Here is a 16,159-nt window from a genome sequence, read left to right on the forward strand (position 1 = left end):
CTAATTTTTCCATCACACTTCATCATTCTCAATCTCAATTATCAAACATAGTACATTACAACAATTTTCCCACCAATACACTCACCAATCATCATTCTATCATTAATTTATCAATCTCCCATATCAAACTACCAACATCAATATAACCATTTAACAATCATTCCAAATCATCAAATACCATACAACACTTTCATCAACATAACCAAAGCTCATCAATTCATCATAAATCATCATACCTCAACATTCAACAACTCAACAACCATTTTAATTCAAACCTATCCTATGGGTCACTAGCCTAAGTGTCCATGAATATTATATACTACATAGAGAAAACCGAAACCATACCTTGGCCGATTCTCAATATGCCAAAACTCAAAATTGAGCACAATCTATACTTTCAACCACAAGCAAGCCTCCAATTCCACTTCAACAAGCACCAACAAGTTCCAATAGCTTCCAAACTCACAATAATCAAGCTATATACACACAAATCATCACTAATCAACCTAGGGCTCAATTTAATCATAATCTCACAAGGGTTTCAAGAGCTCTTACCTTGCCCAACAGTTTTGGAAGCCAAAACCAATATCCATCAAGGGCTAGAGTGTACCTAAACACCCAAAACACAAGATTTCACTCAAGACCAAACTCAAAAATTTGAATTTCACAAGGGCACGAAAACTGGGCAAGGAAACTCGAGAAACTTACCACAATGCTTAGATAGAAATGACGGGCTCAGAGAGAGCTTCGCGTTGCTGCCGATGGCTCGCGAATCGGAGCACTGTAGCTCGAGATATGATGGATTGAAGTGAGAAGTAAATAATGTTTTCTCTTCTCCTTTCTCTCTTCTCATGCAGCTGTGTGTTTGTGTAATGGAGGTGTAAATGAACTCATTTGGATTCATTTAAGTTTATATATATGTTAGATTTGGGTCCAACTTGGGCCCGGTCCAACCTGTTAGTGTTTTTAGCCTGTTTAACCCAACTTTGGGCTAAACCTTTAAATTAACACCCGGTTTTCGACTTTAAATATTTTCCTAAGGTTTTTGATTATTTTAAACTTTTCTCGCACAGTACCAAGCAGACTTAAATCGGTTCGGCTGCTGGTTCGGGGTTTTTTTTTCTTGGTTTTTCGTCGAAAATATATTTTTTTGACTCAGAAAAATCTACTGAGTCCAAAAATCATATTTAAATCCTCAAATTCTCACTCTAAATTTTTGGACTCTATTTTGGGCAATATTAATTAACTAATTAGGCGGTTAATTAGTCGCGATTCTTACATTCTCCATTTTCATAGTTTTGAATCTTGTGGTGTTACCTAACTTTTCTTTCTAGGGTGCGTTTTGAGGGTGGAGGAGATTGTGAATTGTAATTCGAAACAAATGAATTCGAATTGTATATATAGGTGTATATATAGTAAATCGAACCTACTTCATTCGATTTAGCTATGATGTACGTAACCTCTAAATCGAAGCTATTCTATTCGATTTACTAGGGACTGTAAATCAAAGTCACTTGTTTTTATGGGCCTAAATTGAAGTCTATTGTTTTGATTTACTATGTGCTAGCTAATTTCAACGTTTTAACCCTACTAAATCGAAGCTGTATATTTCGATTTACAACTTTCTATACTAATTTGAATCTTATTGATTCAATTTATTTTAAGAAGGTGTAAATCGAATATAACATATAAATACAAACAAGACAGCTATGTAATGTTATTGCATTTAGGACATTCATGTAATATTGACTTCTATTTGTTTTGTTTTTGTGTTTTACCCATAGATTTAGCCAATGCATATGAAAAGGATAACAAAAAATAGAGAAAAAACTCTAAACGATTTCTAACAATTATACCAAAAGACAATAAGACCCTCAACAAAAAACTGTCAATCCTAGTTGGTGCTTAGTGGACAGATTAACTGATTAACGTGCCACGTATATAGATATATTCTGTTAACTTAAAAGAGATCGTTGATGGATGGACTAATTAGTCTCACAAAGTTAAAGATTAACGACCGAAAAGAGTTTTTTTTTTTTTGCTAGATTCTCATGGTCCTTCAAAAAAATTTTGAGTTAAAGATGAACGGCCAGAAAGAGTTTTTTTTGTGCTAGATTCTCATGGTCCTTCAAAAAAATTTTAAAGACCAAAATGGATATTTTTTTATTTTTGTATTATTTTAATTGTAATATATTAAAAAATTAAAAAATAGTAGAATTTATTATTCTTAACAAATAATTAATTAATAATATTTAAAAATATAAACTAAAATATGTTGTTAAAATTTCAGGCTAAAAAATTAAAATAATGAATACAATATGCAATCTCGTGAAAAAAAATTTCCAATCTAATAATCAATTACGACGTATTTTAGCAATCAATAACTTATTTCAGTGAAAGCATTACACCAAACACTATTTGATTATCCCATGCTATGCTAATTAGTGTCACAAATCATAAATGTTAACAAACAATTAATGTTTTGTTTTGTTTCATTTAGTTCTACAAAAAATATCCAACTTAGCAACTCTACAATCTTAGCATTTTTTCAAATTTAAATTCAGGATTTTTTTCTGTCAAATTCTATGTTTGCTTCCATTTTTACCTCATAAGCAAAACTTCATGACCAAAATATTTTGTGTTTACGATGAACTTATCTGCACATAATTCTTACCACATGTAATTAATTTAAGGCTATACTACATGTGAAATGTAATAACATTTTGAATCCTCGATGCAAAAATCATCAGTTTATTGTACATTGAAATAACAAAAATTCTTACGATTCTTATCATGCTGCATATGTACTTGCTAAATTCAATTTCACATAATTGGTTGATTAAAATACTTTTAATTTTTTTATTAATGGGAATGCAGAAACGAACTACACTTCCACACTTTAGGTCATGGTCGACTGAAAATTTTCTCCAACCCCTGGTAAGAAAGGCTTCTGATGACTTAAGGCTCCTCCATCGAAGTTTCATGATGATTGGTGGCTTGTGTAACCCTCTAACGCGAACAAAATCAGGCCTCGAAGGAAACGCAAGCAAAGAGAAAGCATATGAAAGTAGCTGCCAAATGAAAGTGGTATAAAATGGTGGGCTATTAGATACTTAGATGCAAGGAAATTGACTTCATTCAATATGAGCAAGTATAATATTTATGAATTGCAGAGACATACCATAGAATAGTGTTTTGACTAGTACTCAGATATCACCCTGACAACCGAATAAAAGTCTTGCATGATTGGAAAACATGGTGGCGAAAGGCCATTGTTAGGATTCGGTGGTGGAGGGCTGTGACCATTTGGAAACCCTGCATTTTTAGTTGAAACAATATCAGCACTAATGTTACAATTATCACCTGTTTCCTTGGTCACTGCAGAGGATATATTTTTTGTCTGTGGGACATCTAAAAATGGAGATGCCAGGAATGCAGGAAGCAAAATTAATGGTCTTGTTGGATCCAATTGGTCATGTTGATCCTCGTTGTTGACAATGGGTTCCAAGTTATTAAAGTAAGGTTCGAGACCATAATATGTGGAAGGGTCAATGCAGGTCAATAGATTCAACACAGATTCTGGAAGATGTTGGAGTTGGTCAATGGCATCATCCCACTTGGAATTATCCATAGCTACATCAGGTTATTGGTATACTATATGTGAAACTTGGATAGGTTCAGAAGTTTCAAGCCGCGGAGTCGCATTAGTCTCATCATCAGATAGTTCTATGATTCCCCGAAACAGGTATTGATGATTTGATGTCCACACTCAGCTTCAACGGTGGGTGCACAGCTCTTTGGTTCGCATGTTGTGGTCCTTCACTTCAACAATGAGGAATTTGTCTTGGCCAACGTAGCAGACACTCAACCAACTTCCATTCTTTGAGGCCATAAATCGCGGCAAGGTTATTGTAGCCGGTAACAATTATAGCAGTTCAATGAACTTCTCAATGACCACATCAACTTCATTGCTAGTAGAATCATAAAATGTCATCAAGTTTGGTAGTGCATCCTTAAATCTCCTATAGAATGTCGAAGGAATTTCACCCATCTCCTTCAAAAGAGAAGGTATCAAGCGTTAAATGTATGATACAATATGATGCTAGTCAAAATAAGCTTGATACAAAAAATGAAAATTTTGTCTATTCACTGAGGTAGCTACATACTAAGTTGGGGTTGACCTCCATATAAAAGTATCGTCCTTGATAGTAAGAGTTGAGGCTATCCATGTTGTCAGAAACTCAATGTATGGTATGGTCAACAAATGAAATTCGAATAACTAATTGGTTGTCATCACAATAAAAGAATAGTTTAAAATCAAAAGAATATTAAATATAAATTAGCTCAAAAGAATATAAGAAATGTTTAAAAAAAAGTTATATTATCATCAATGTTAATAATTTCCTGGAGAAGAAAGACCGGAGACACTACAAAAAAACTTGGTAATTACGGCGGTTTTTTAGGGTTATTACGGCGGTTTGAACCGCCATTATTACCTTGAATGGCGCTCAAGAAAAACCGCCATAATTTGAAGCGCCATTTGGTTATTACGGCGGTTTTCGAAAAACCGCCACAATTACCTGGATAAAACGGCGGTTTTTGAGTTGGGTTAAAACGGCGGTTCAAACCGCCATTATTTCCAGATAAAATGGCATTTTCTTGTTGGTTAAAACGGCGGTTCAAACCGCCGTTATTTCCAGGATAAAACGGCGGTTTTTGCTGGTTAAAACGGCATTTATGAACCGCCATTTTTACCTTAGTAGAGTGACATTTTTGGTTGGTTAAAATGGCGTTTGAAACCGCCGTTTTTACCAGGATAAAACGGCATTTTGAACCGCCATTTTTACCCTGACAAGGCATTTTTATTAGTTAAAATGGCATTTGAAACCGCCATTTTTACCGAATTAAAATGACATTTCATGCTGTTTAAAATGGCAGCTACAAACTGCCCTTTTTACCGGATAAAAGTGACAATTTTTATCGTTTAAAAGGCAATTTTTACAGTCATTTTTATCGCGTTACACAAATAATTTTTTTATTAAAATTTCACAATAACAAAAAATCATAATTCATAAACAAAATATTATATAACTCATAAACAAAGTATTAAACATAATATATGATTTTTTAGTATTGGAAATAAAAAATAATAATTCGTATACAAAGTATCAAATATAACATGATTTTCTAACTATAAATTTACAACTATAACAATTTTTTATATATACACAAGACAATGTTCACTGAAGCCAAGTTTTCATTACGTAAATCCTTGTAAAATCTTTGTTCCAAGTTATTATCAGTAATCTGCCAAGGAAAAGTACCAAAAAAAATTAGTAATGACAATTCAATATTAAAAATAACTAAAAAGAATCAGAACCTAAATTGATTCATCAGTATTTGTTTATATATAAGATATCTCAAAACTGAAATTAAGTGAGATTGTGCACAAATAAAAAATAATATACGACAAATGTTTCTTTTACCTAAGAAAACAAGCTAACCAATTTTATTTCAGAGGTTTTAGCATCTCCAATACAAAAAGTCACGCAAGGATTGTAAGAAAAGAAAGTAATAATAATTATTAAAAAAAATGGATCAGAGGAATCTACATTATATCCATTTATTCAAGTGTTTATAAGTAACGATTCTTAGAGCTTTCATTTCATTCTCCAACATAAGAGATAATAATAACATAATTACATAACAATCTAATAGCAAAAATTATCATAAAAAAATAAAAGATGGCACAATCATCAGTAGCACCTAACCATGTTTATCAAGATTTTGAACCATTTTATGAATGGAATGAAGATCAAGCAAGTGCTACCCTCACTGTAATGCTGCCGGGTAATTAATAATAACTTTTCTTTTATTTTTGTCCCCAATAATCCATTATCAGTATTATTATATTTTATGCTTAATGCTCTATAGATAAAGGAACTGCTATACGAACTACTGCAATACAGTGATTATGCCTTGTGCTGCAATAGCAATTAGAATTTAGTGCCCAAATCATTGTTCAACAAATTAACAAAGGCTGCTAGGCCTAAGTTTGTCACACACAAGAAAAATTCAAATCTTTAAAACATGATTAGATACCACCCATTCGTGCATTGAAACACAAAACACGCATAAAATATATATAGTACGGAGAGAAAGGAACCTCAAGTCGGCGCCCTTCCCCAATATCACCATTATAATCTTTTTGCAATACCAACTGCTCTTCATCATCAATAGCAGTATTTGCTCGTTGACTAGTTACATCAGGATTTAGAAGGGCATTTAGAACATGAATGAGACAGCAAAATATCCCAGAATCAAGTAGAGATTATTTGTCAATAGGCTGCAGAAAAAAGCACACACAAAAACTCCACTTGATGCTTATGAAGAATCAAGGAATTTACAACGATGGAAACACAAAATCTTTCACAAAATCTTTCACAAAATCTTTCAAGAAGCATACTCCAGACACAAGGATTTCAACTGAAGCTAACAAATTTGCTCCTGAACTGATGTCATCCTGCAAAGAATGGTATCACTATAAATTCACAAAAGGATATGAGCACCTGGTGGCTCGGAGCTAAATGTCATAAACAGCTAAATGTGCAGATCAGCCTATGTGATTGCAATTTAAAAAACTTCTTACAGTCTATGTGCAGATCAGCCTATGTGATTGAAATACCTTCATTTTAGTTGGAAGATTTTGTTCTGATGGAATTCTTGAAAAAATTATACAAAGAAGTATATAATTACAAAAAGACTATATAGATCCAAAAAAGCATTCACATATATTTAACATACAATTTAAATATGTATATAAAAAAAGACTAACCCTCACATAACACATATGCACATTCATAAACAAAACAATATTTAGAGAGAGAAAGTAGAGTGTGTGTGTGTTTGAGAGTGAGAGAGAGAGAGAGAGAGAAAACCTTCTTGGCAACCAGGGATGCATTCACAAGTGATTTCAAGAAGGTACCCACTAACGAACACCCTAAGCCTTCTTGACAGTTGACAACCAGTTAGAAAAACACAAAATTAGAAACCAAAGCTTTACAAGATTACGATGCTGAAGTTTGGCTATCAAGGCAATTTCATTTTTAAATTCCTTGATCCCTTGTCCGGAACTAGCTGAAAGTCTCTTAACTGCAATTCTTTGCCCATTTTCTAATGTTCCCTGCCATTTATCAATTTCAAATATTGTAAGAGACACAAGAGAATTTCATTTGTTATTCTAAGATTGTTAAAAAGAAAAGTGGCTTCATATGTCTAATTACCTTAAACACAGGTCCAAAACCACCTTCTCCAAGCTTATTTTTGTGTGAAAAGTTATCAGTGGAAGAAGCTATAACTGTTAGGTCATATAATGGAACCTCTGGATCTTCCTCTTGTTCTTCCATGGACTGATCCTTTAATGCTGCATTAGTCTCTACATGATCTTAAGACAAGTTATTAATTAATCTTAATTATAATAATTCAAGAAGTTACTTTATGCTCAAGAAAAGCAGAGAACTCTTACCTTTCAGAGTGGCCCTTTTTCGTCTTTTCCATATCAAACAGAATGCTAAGAGAAGGCCACATAATACGCCAACTGAGACTCCAACTCCAACTCCTATCTTGACCTTGCGTCCATTGTTTGACTCTTATAATGGTTTAATGTCAGCAGAGAACACAAACATTTATTCATGAGACAGAGAAAATGCCAGAAACCATGTGGCATAGTTCAAGATTAAACCACGGACCTCAGTTTGTATAAAATCAAACACACCCTAGTCCTAACAAAGAGATAATTTATGTTGGGTAAAAAGATCTTGCAAAATGTAAGGTAAATGGACATGAGAATGTGTATTATATATATTATTATTAGAATGGGTACAATATTAATAATAAATCAAATGTAGCTAGCTAGCTAGACAGATATAGAGTTGAAAAAGAAGAAGATGAAAGACAGATCATAGTAAGAATACAATCATGAATAAAACTGGCTAGATAGATATATACAAGAAGGAACTCACTAGTATTTGGTAACATAACTCATTCTCCCTACCAAAATAATACACTGTCAACCATGAAACAAGAACAATTAGAACACTTTATGCTTAAGAAAAGATCTCAGTCTAAGAAGGAAGAACATACTCTTGAACTCAGAGTACAAACATGCATCTTAATTTTCTTTTTCAGCCACAATAGTAATTCTAGTTGCTCTACAAACATAATCTCAAGAATTATCTGTTTCCAAAGAAAGCAAAAATTCCATAATATTTTAAGAGTATACTTCAGTTTGTATATAAGAGTATACTTCATAATATTTTAAGCAAAAATTCATTCAGAAAGAGGAATTTTTTTTGAAAGACGCTTGTACCTGGGTTATCTCTTCAGGTGTGCTTATCATTACTGCCCTGCTTTTTAAATCAGTAATTACAGCATCAACTGCCTTATTTATTCCATTACGCAAATCCATGACATTTACACCAGCTATAATCGATTTGCAACCTTCTGTCAGTATTGCCTGCACAAGTTGTACCTGGAATCACATAAGAAATATATACTTGTTAGATAAATAGATCTAAGTTATGAACAACATGGAAAAATACCTTAAAATTTTTTGATACTTGAACAATCATGGAAAATACATTCTGACATTTATTTTAAAAATAAATAAATAACTTGATGCCTCATGATCGAAAATAATTCCTTCTGAGTTCAAAATTGCTTCAGCTAGAATTCATACTAAAGCAATATCATCAAAGAAAACACAAATCCTTAATGAAAAGTAAATTCACCAGCTCTAGCAGCAGCGTTGGTAGCCTTGGCAACCTGCTTAACAAGATCAGCACCAATGTTCTTAGCCTTATCCTGAAATTTGATACTCTTAGCTACTGTCACACCATCATTTGTGATCCTTGGGTTCCCATAACTTTTCTCAATAATCACATTACGACCCTAATTCAACCAACCAAAAAACAACATTAAAAAAATAACTAAATAAAGTAAATTTTCACACTAATCATGTCAATTTCATTATTCAATCCCAAACAAACTCAAGAATACCCTGAAGAATTGCAACACGAGCTCCAACGCCAAAGTTGATGTCTTTGCTCGTATAGTTTCTACTTGAAATAACCCTGCAGCGTATCTGTTCCAGCAACACAAACAAAAATGAAGATTGTAATTCGTATAAACGGAAGAAAGAAGAATGGAGAAGGAGAGTGTAATTGTTTATACAACGCTCCTTGAGGTCGATGAAGTGATGGAGGAGGCTAGCTTGGAAGCTAATCGATACATTGAAACAAAAACTGAGAATTAGAAAATGGATCTAATAATTCAAATATCACAATCAGTTACGAAATATCAGTTACGAAACTAAAAATCAAATGAAAAATATTAGCAATCAGTTACAAAATATCAGTTACAAACAGAGATCTAATAATCAAATGAAAAATCAGTTACAAAACTAAAAATCTGCGACTGGGAATATATTAGCAACAAATTCGTCAGCTTTATAGACATGAACCAGATCAAAAAATATGAACATCTAATTAGAAAAATTCAAATAAGAAGATGAAGTAGATCGAATTAGTAATTAGTGATTCACAAAGAAGAAACACCAAATCGCAGAAGCACAATCGGAGGCCAGCAACAACGACATCGCTTATGGCGGTGACAAACATCAGATCGAGACCAAAGAACCAAGTTACAAAAGCTCAATCGGAGGCAACAATGGCTTCGCTGTGGAGATGAATGGTAGCGCGATTGTTAGGGTTTCGTATTCTCACTCTCATATGTTTAAAAGCATCACTTTCTCTCACTCTCATCTGCTCTTTTAGTTTTATTAATAAAATAATAAAATAAATGGAGAGAGTGGCGGGTACAACAAATGCCAAAATGTAGCACTTTTAACATAGGCATTATGGCATGAGAGAAAAATGGTGAAACGAGGGAATAATACGGCGGTTATATTAAACCGCCTTAATATTAGTGCCATTTTAATCATATTTTTTTGTAGTGAGAAGAAAACCTTATTGGAAGGAAGCCAACCCAGAAACAAAGTCCTTCGGAGTGATATTTCAAAAGTGAGACGGATATCGAAGTATTTACAAACTTGGGTGATCTCTTATCTCTATTATATTGTATATGTAGCTACTTACAGTTATTTGTGATATACGGTACGATGATATCATGATAAATTGTACTGATGGTGATGCTACGATAAAAGGTTACATGGCCATGCTTTATATAAATAAATAGTAATCAATATTAATTAATAATTCTGTATCTTAAAGTATTGATAACTTGTTATTTTTTTCCACATAACTTTCATTGCACACACTAACACAAATTAAACTTTTAATTAGAAGTTTTAAAAGCTTAATTACATACCAACTCTATGCTAAATTTAGATCAAAACTCTAGTAATTAATTCTAACATAGTTTCTTAATCTTATCCCTACCAAATTATTAAATTCTATCTATATAACTTAAATAATGGGATAAAATTAATACTTGAGTTAGGCTCAAATTCTGCCTTATAAGCTAATGGGTCAACATATATAAGCATAGAATTAATCATTATTATTGTGCATTAGGTTTCACATCATCATCATCATTCGTATAATGTTATTATTATTATTATATAATCATATAATAATCATATAATATATGTAATATATTTCCTATAATATTATATAATATAGTATCTAATCTAATTCTAATTCCAATTTATTATATAAAGTATACCTAATATTTAATAGAGGAAAAAATAAATATATAGAATTTATTATTGTATCATATTATATGATAAAGACTCACTGATTTTTAAATTTGAAATGACCACATGTAGATTGCAATGAGTATATCAGAAAATTGTTTGTCTCGATACATATGTGTGATAGTAAGTCAAATAATATGCACTGGTGTGTGTACATGTAATGTAAGATAAACTGAAAAAAAGATGATAAAGAAGTGAGATACAAACGGGATGTTCTTGTAATAAGGCACGCATGAAAAATTTGAATGAACCTAAGAGCTGCTATGTGAAAAATCCAGTACTTAATGAACCTTCTTTTAAAGGATTTTTATAGGATATATAGGAATACAATAATACTAGAAAAATAAAAAATAAAAAGAACTTGTCTTATTTAATATTTATTAATTATTATTAAATTAATGAATGTTAAATAAAACAAATTTGACTACTTTTATTAATTTTTTTATTATCAAATATTTTTTATAGACATATATATAGGACCCAACTAACAAGTTGTCTAACAATCTAAATATCTTCAATTTCAACAATTCCTTCGAAATAAATAAAAATATTTGAGAATCATATTAGTATTTATTTGTGGTTAACTATATAAATAGTTATTTTTTGATAGACAACCAATAGTTAATGCAGAATAATGTAGAAATATAATTATTAAGGCTGTAGAAGAAGTGTATAGATTATGATTATTATTGAATGGAAATGGAAATAGATGGAAGAGTGAATGTCAAAGATAATTTCCTTTTCGAGTTAGGGATGAACTCCGTGCAAACAATATTACAAATATATTTCTTACGCAACAGAATTGATTCCTCTCCTCTATAAAACTCCTTTAACTAATTCTTCAACTCAGCCTTGAGAAATAATTCCCTGTTTTGCACCCTATTTTTTACTTACTAACAAAGTCCTTCATCCAAGATGGGGCTTTTCTGGTTCTCATTGGTTTGGGCTCTACTGTTTGTACTGGTTCAATTTCATGAGTTGACCCAATTTCCTCAATTGGAGCCTGATCGATAATTGAGTTTATTGTGGAGCTATCAACTAGCCCATCCTCCAACACAACCTTGTCCTCAAGGTTGATCTCAGGAAATAACCTCGTCAACTCCTCCAAGTCTTCCCACATGGTCTCGTCCTTGGAAGCCCCTTCCCAATCCACCAAGACTTGAGTTTGCACACCCTCATCAAAAGCCATGGAACGACTATCGAAGATGGCGATTGGACGCAGTTGCAGCGACGATTGGAGATATGGCACCGTGATTGGCTCAACTGGAGGATCCCCGTGGAACTGCTTCAACACCGCGACATGGAACATCGGGTGACCTGGAATGGACCATAGAAACACTTCTGCAATTTATTGTGGGTATTGTGGGTTAGGAATTTCTTAGGAGAACTTTCAACAAAACCCAATCCTCAATATCGAAGCTTTTCTCCCAGCGGTGTTAATTCACTTATTTCTTCATTTTTCCTTGTGCACGTTGAAGGGAATAACGCAATTTCCGATGTAGTGCTTTGCGCACCCTCAAAAATTCATCCACGGCAAGGACTTTGGTGGCCCCTGGATAGTATCCAGGCAGGGTTCTCATCGGAAACCCATAGAGTGTCTCATGTGGTGACATAGTAAGAGAGGAGTGGTAAGAGCTGTTGTAACAGAGTTCAGCCCAGGTGAGAAAAGAGGACCACTAATTCGGATAAGAGTGCGTGAAGACTCTGAGATATTGCTCCAATGTGCGATTGACTACCTCAGTCTGACCGTCACTCTGTGGATGATAGGCAGTGCTATAGCTAAGCTTGGTACCACTAAACTCGAACAAGATTTTCCAAAACTTGCTTTGGAAAATAGGGTCTCTATCCAAAACCATAGTAACCGAAAATCCATATAACTTGACCACATAATTGATGAATGCCTTGGCTGTATCCTTCACTGTAAATCTTGGTTTAAGAGCAGTAAAATGTCCCACCTTAATAAATCTATCCACCACCACTAATATCGCAGTATACCCAGCAGATTTTAGTAATTGCACAGTGAAATCGAGAGAGATCTCCACCCACGGATGTTCTAGCACTGGAAGTGGTTGTAATAGTCCATGGAGACGTGCAGGAACATACTTGGTAATTTGACAATCCCAGCATTGTTCAACAAATTTTTGGATAGCAGTCTGCATTCTAGGCCAAAAGAATAATTTCGCCATTGATTTATACATTTTGAGTAGTCCGCCATGACCTCCACGTATTGACTTGTGAAACTCATGTAGGAGTAATTCTTGTAACCCATTATAATCAGGAACCTAGAGCCTTCCCTGATATAGGAGCAGTCCATCCCGTTCCCCATAATCCGTGCTAAGCTTGCCCTCTTTAAGTTGCTGATGTAATTGTAGTATGGTAGGGCAGTGAGCATTAGCCCTTTTGAGAGAATCCATCAGATCCGTTTAAACCATAATGAAGCTACAAAATACGAATTGAGACTCTGAATTAGGGTGATGGGAGAGAGCATCAGCAACCTGATTCAATCTGCCAGCCCTGTATTCAATATCAAACTCATAGCCCAACAACTTTGCCAAGTAGTATTGTTGTTCTAGCGTTAAAACCACCTTCGACATTAGTTCCTTTAACCCTTGATGGTCAATTTTGATAATAAACTTCTTTCCCAATAAATAGTGGCGCCACTTAGCCACAGATTGCGTAATTGTATAAAGCTTCTTGATATAAGCTGAAGCAAGACTCATTTTCTATGTCAGTTTCTTACTAAAATAGGCTAGGGGATGTCCATTCTACATTAACACTGTACTAATGCCCTTATGGGATACATCTATCTCTACCAGAAAAGGCCTAGAAAAATTTGGTAACGCTAGGACTGGGGTATGAATCATTGCACCCTTCAACTGCTCGAAAGCTCTATTCGCCTCTTCGCCCCAATGGAAATTATTTTTCTTAAGTAACTCAGTCGAGGGATGAGCAATTTGGACATACTTAGCCACAAACTTGCAATAATACCCCGTTAATCTAAGAAAGCACCTAAGTTGTTTGAGAGAACTTGGCATTGGCCATACTTGAATTGCTTCTATTTTAGACGGGTCAACCTTCACTCCATCTGCCCCAACAACATGACTTAAATACTCCACTTGCTTTTGACCAAAGAGGCACTTTGATCTCTTAGCAAACAGCTGGTGCTGGGATAAGACAGTAAAGGTCAGTCTGAGATGGTGCAAGTGGTCCTCCCAAGTCTTGCTATAGACAAGAATATCATAAAAAAATAGCAACAAACTTTCTCAAATAAGGCTGAAAAACCTTATTCATAGTAGCCTAAAATGTTGAAGGGGCATTAGTGAGACCGAAGGGCATGACTACAAACTCATAATGCCCTTGGTGGGTGTGAAAAGCCGTCATGTGAACCGAATCCTCATTCATTCGGATTTGGTGGTAACCGGATCTCAAATCAATCTTAGAGAAGTATTCTGCACCAAAGAGTTCATCAAGTATCTCATCAATGGCCCGAATGGAAAATTTTTCCAGAATAGTAATAGCGTTTAATGCTCTATAATCGACACAGAATCTCCAGCTCCCATCCTTCTTCTTAACTAGTAAAACAGGGCTGTAAAATGCACTTTGACTCTCTCGGATTACTCCCGCCTCTAGCATCTCTGCTACCAAATGTTTAATTTTCTCCTTCTGAAAATAAGGGTACCGATAGGGTCGAACACACACTGGTTGTGACCCTGGCAGTAGGGTGATAGCATGGTCTATGTCCCGGTTGGGTGGCAGCTGAGTTGGTTCATCAAAAACCTTTTCGAACTCTTCTAAAACTCGTTGTATTTTTTGCTGCACCGGAGTGTCTCCTTCCTTATCCTCTGTCACCACCTTAAGATGGCAGAGTGGTGACAACCTCCTACGAAAGCATCTTTTGAAATAGTTTGTTACTCATAGTGTCAGCTTGAAGCAACCGTTCACCCTGTAGCTTTACCGTGATGTTATTCACCACAAATTCCATAGTAAGCAATCCATAATGTGTGGTAACATAGCCGAGGCACATCAGCCACTGAACTCTGAGAACTATATCAGCCCCTTGAAGATCCAACACAAAAGTGTTAATGGAGAATTAGTACCCCTCTGCTACCAAGGGAATATTCTCGCAATACGCCTTACAACCAATTACATCTCCATTGCCTACTAGTACCTGAAGTGGCGTGGTCTGCTGAATCGGAAAGTGGAGTTTCTCCGCCACACTTGCTTTCACAAAATTATAGAAACTTCCTCGTCAATCAACACCATAACCGGCTGCCCATTGTACGTGCCCTTCACGCGAAAGGTGGTAGGCTGGTATTGACCTACCACGGCGTTCAAACTAATTTCTGGTTGCACGACATACACTACAACCGGCATCTCTGCACCCAAAGTTTGAATCAATTTAGGTTCAGGTTCTTTAAGGATCTCGTGCATTTCTTCCTCTCCAATCAACAAGTAACAAAAAATTTTACATTTACGTCCTGGTGACCACTTTTTCTCACAGTAGTAACAGAGGCCCTTGTCTCTCTTCATCTTAATTTCAGCAACTGACAATTTCTTAAAAGGGGGTTTGATGTGGGATTTCTAGTATTAGTGTTTGGCTGTGTGTGGGAGAAAGACATGGGACTAAGGTTGGATCGCTTGTTTGTCAGGTATCGATTTAAGGAGGGATTATTGGAGTAGTTTGGATAGGTTTGATGAGGTTTGGTGATGTGTGGCTGATAGATTTTGGATTTGAATTGGCTGTATACTTCTGCTCATATATCTTTGCTAATGAAACTGCTTTGCTAATGAAACTGCATGAATATACGATATCGGCTTAGCTAATAATAATTTTGCATTTCAGGTACTCTTGAAGGCCAACAATGAATAATGACACCACCCAATCCTCACTGAGTCTAGTAACCTAATTGGTAAGATCTTCAAACTGTCCTTAATACTCTTCTATGGTACCTGTTTGCTTCAACTCTTTGAGGGTAGCCTTGGGATCATAGTACTGGTTCCGTCCAAACCTGACAAGTAATGCATCCAAAAAAGACTCCCAAGTATATGCAATGTTATTATTGACCCTCCAACGATATTAGGCATAGGCAGTTTCTGACAAACAGAAGGAAATTATTCTTAATCTCATCTCCTCAAGTACCACAAACCATTCAAAATACTCTTTTACTTTAAAAACTCATTCATTCACATTACTATCACCATAAAAAAATGGGTAAATTAACTTTTGTACCTCTAGGTTGGTAGAATTGTTGTTGGTGTCGAAGATGTGAAGAGCCTTCATCACAGATCGGGGTTACTTGCTTCAGTTTGAGTGCTTCAGACAGCATGCTTCGAATTTCTCTCACCAAACCCTCCAGTCTGTCCATATGCGATGCCGTCATGGAG

General features: G+C 34.8%; 1 protein-coding gene and 1 long non-coding RNA gene across 20 annotated transcripts; both read right to left on the bottom strand.

Moving 5' to 3' along the window:
* Positions 1-2,735: 2,735 nt before the first annotated feature.
* Positions 2,736-4,054, bottom strand: LOC140181733 (uncharacterized). The gene is made up of 2 exons (XR_011876859.1): positions 3,182-4,054; positions 2,736-3,071 (listed from the first exon to the last, which is right to left on the bottom strand). It is a non-coding gene; the product is annotated as an uncharacterized lncRNA (long non-coding RNA).
* Positions 4,055-5,106: 1,052 nt separating this feature from the next.
* LOC112769246 (chaperonin CPN60-like 2, mitochondrial) lies at positions 5,107-10,102 on the bottom strand. 19 transcript variants are annotated; one of them, XM_072226248.1, is made up of 11 exons: positions 9,615-9,872; positions 9,232-9,278; positions 9,058-9,142; positions 8,790-8,949; positions 8,369-8,530; positions 8,022-8,065; positions 7,526-7,648; positions 7,284-7,435; positions 6,939-7,183; positions 6,167-6,523; positions 5,107-5,307 (listed from the first exon to the last, which is right to left on the bottom strand). In XM_072226248.1, exons 6-9 carry the CDS (start codon positions 8,035-8,037, stop codon positions 7,001-7,003), a joined length of 474 nt encoding a protein of 157 aa, XP_072082349.1. In that variant the 5' UTR covers positions 8,038-8,065; positions 8,369-8,530; positions 8,790-8,949; positions 9,058-9,142; positions 9,232-9,278; positions 9,615-9,872; the 3' UTR covers positions 5,107-5,307; positions 6,167-6,523; positions 6,939-7,000. The 19 variants fall into 19 exon arrangements, 14 of the variants coding, with proteins under 14 accessions (XP_072082349.1, XP_072082345.1, XP_072082344.1 ...); XM_072226244.1 differs by having other exon boundaries at positions 6,167-6,346; positions 7,284-7,444; XM_072226243.1 differs by having other exon boundaries at positions 7,284-7,444.
* Positions 10,103-16,159: the final 6,057 nt, after the last annotated feature.

The sequence above is a fragment of the Arachis hypogaea genome, chromosome 18, assembly GCF_003086295.3.
Source record: "Arachis hypogaea cultivar Tifrunner chromosome 18, arahy.Tifrunner.gnm2.J5K5, whole genome shotgun sequence".
NCBI lineage: Eukaryota > Viridiplantae > Streptophyta > Magnoliopsida > Fabales > Fabaceae > Arachis > Arachis hypogaea.

Excerpts from the sequence above, each read along its gene's own strand:
- LOC112769246 (XM_072226241.1), bottom strand. Across the intron at positions 7,445-7,525 it reads AAAAAGGGCCACTCTGAAAG|ATCATGTAGAGACTAATGCA; the intron begins GTAAGAGTTCTC and ends ACTTGTCTTAAG. Across the intron at positions 7,184-7,283 it reads GTTTTGGACCTGTGTTTAAG|GGAACATTAGAAAATGGGCA; the intron begins GTAATTAGACAT and ends GATAAATGGCAG.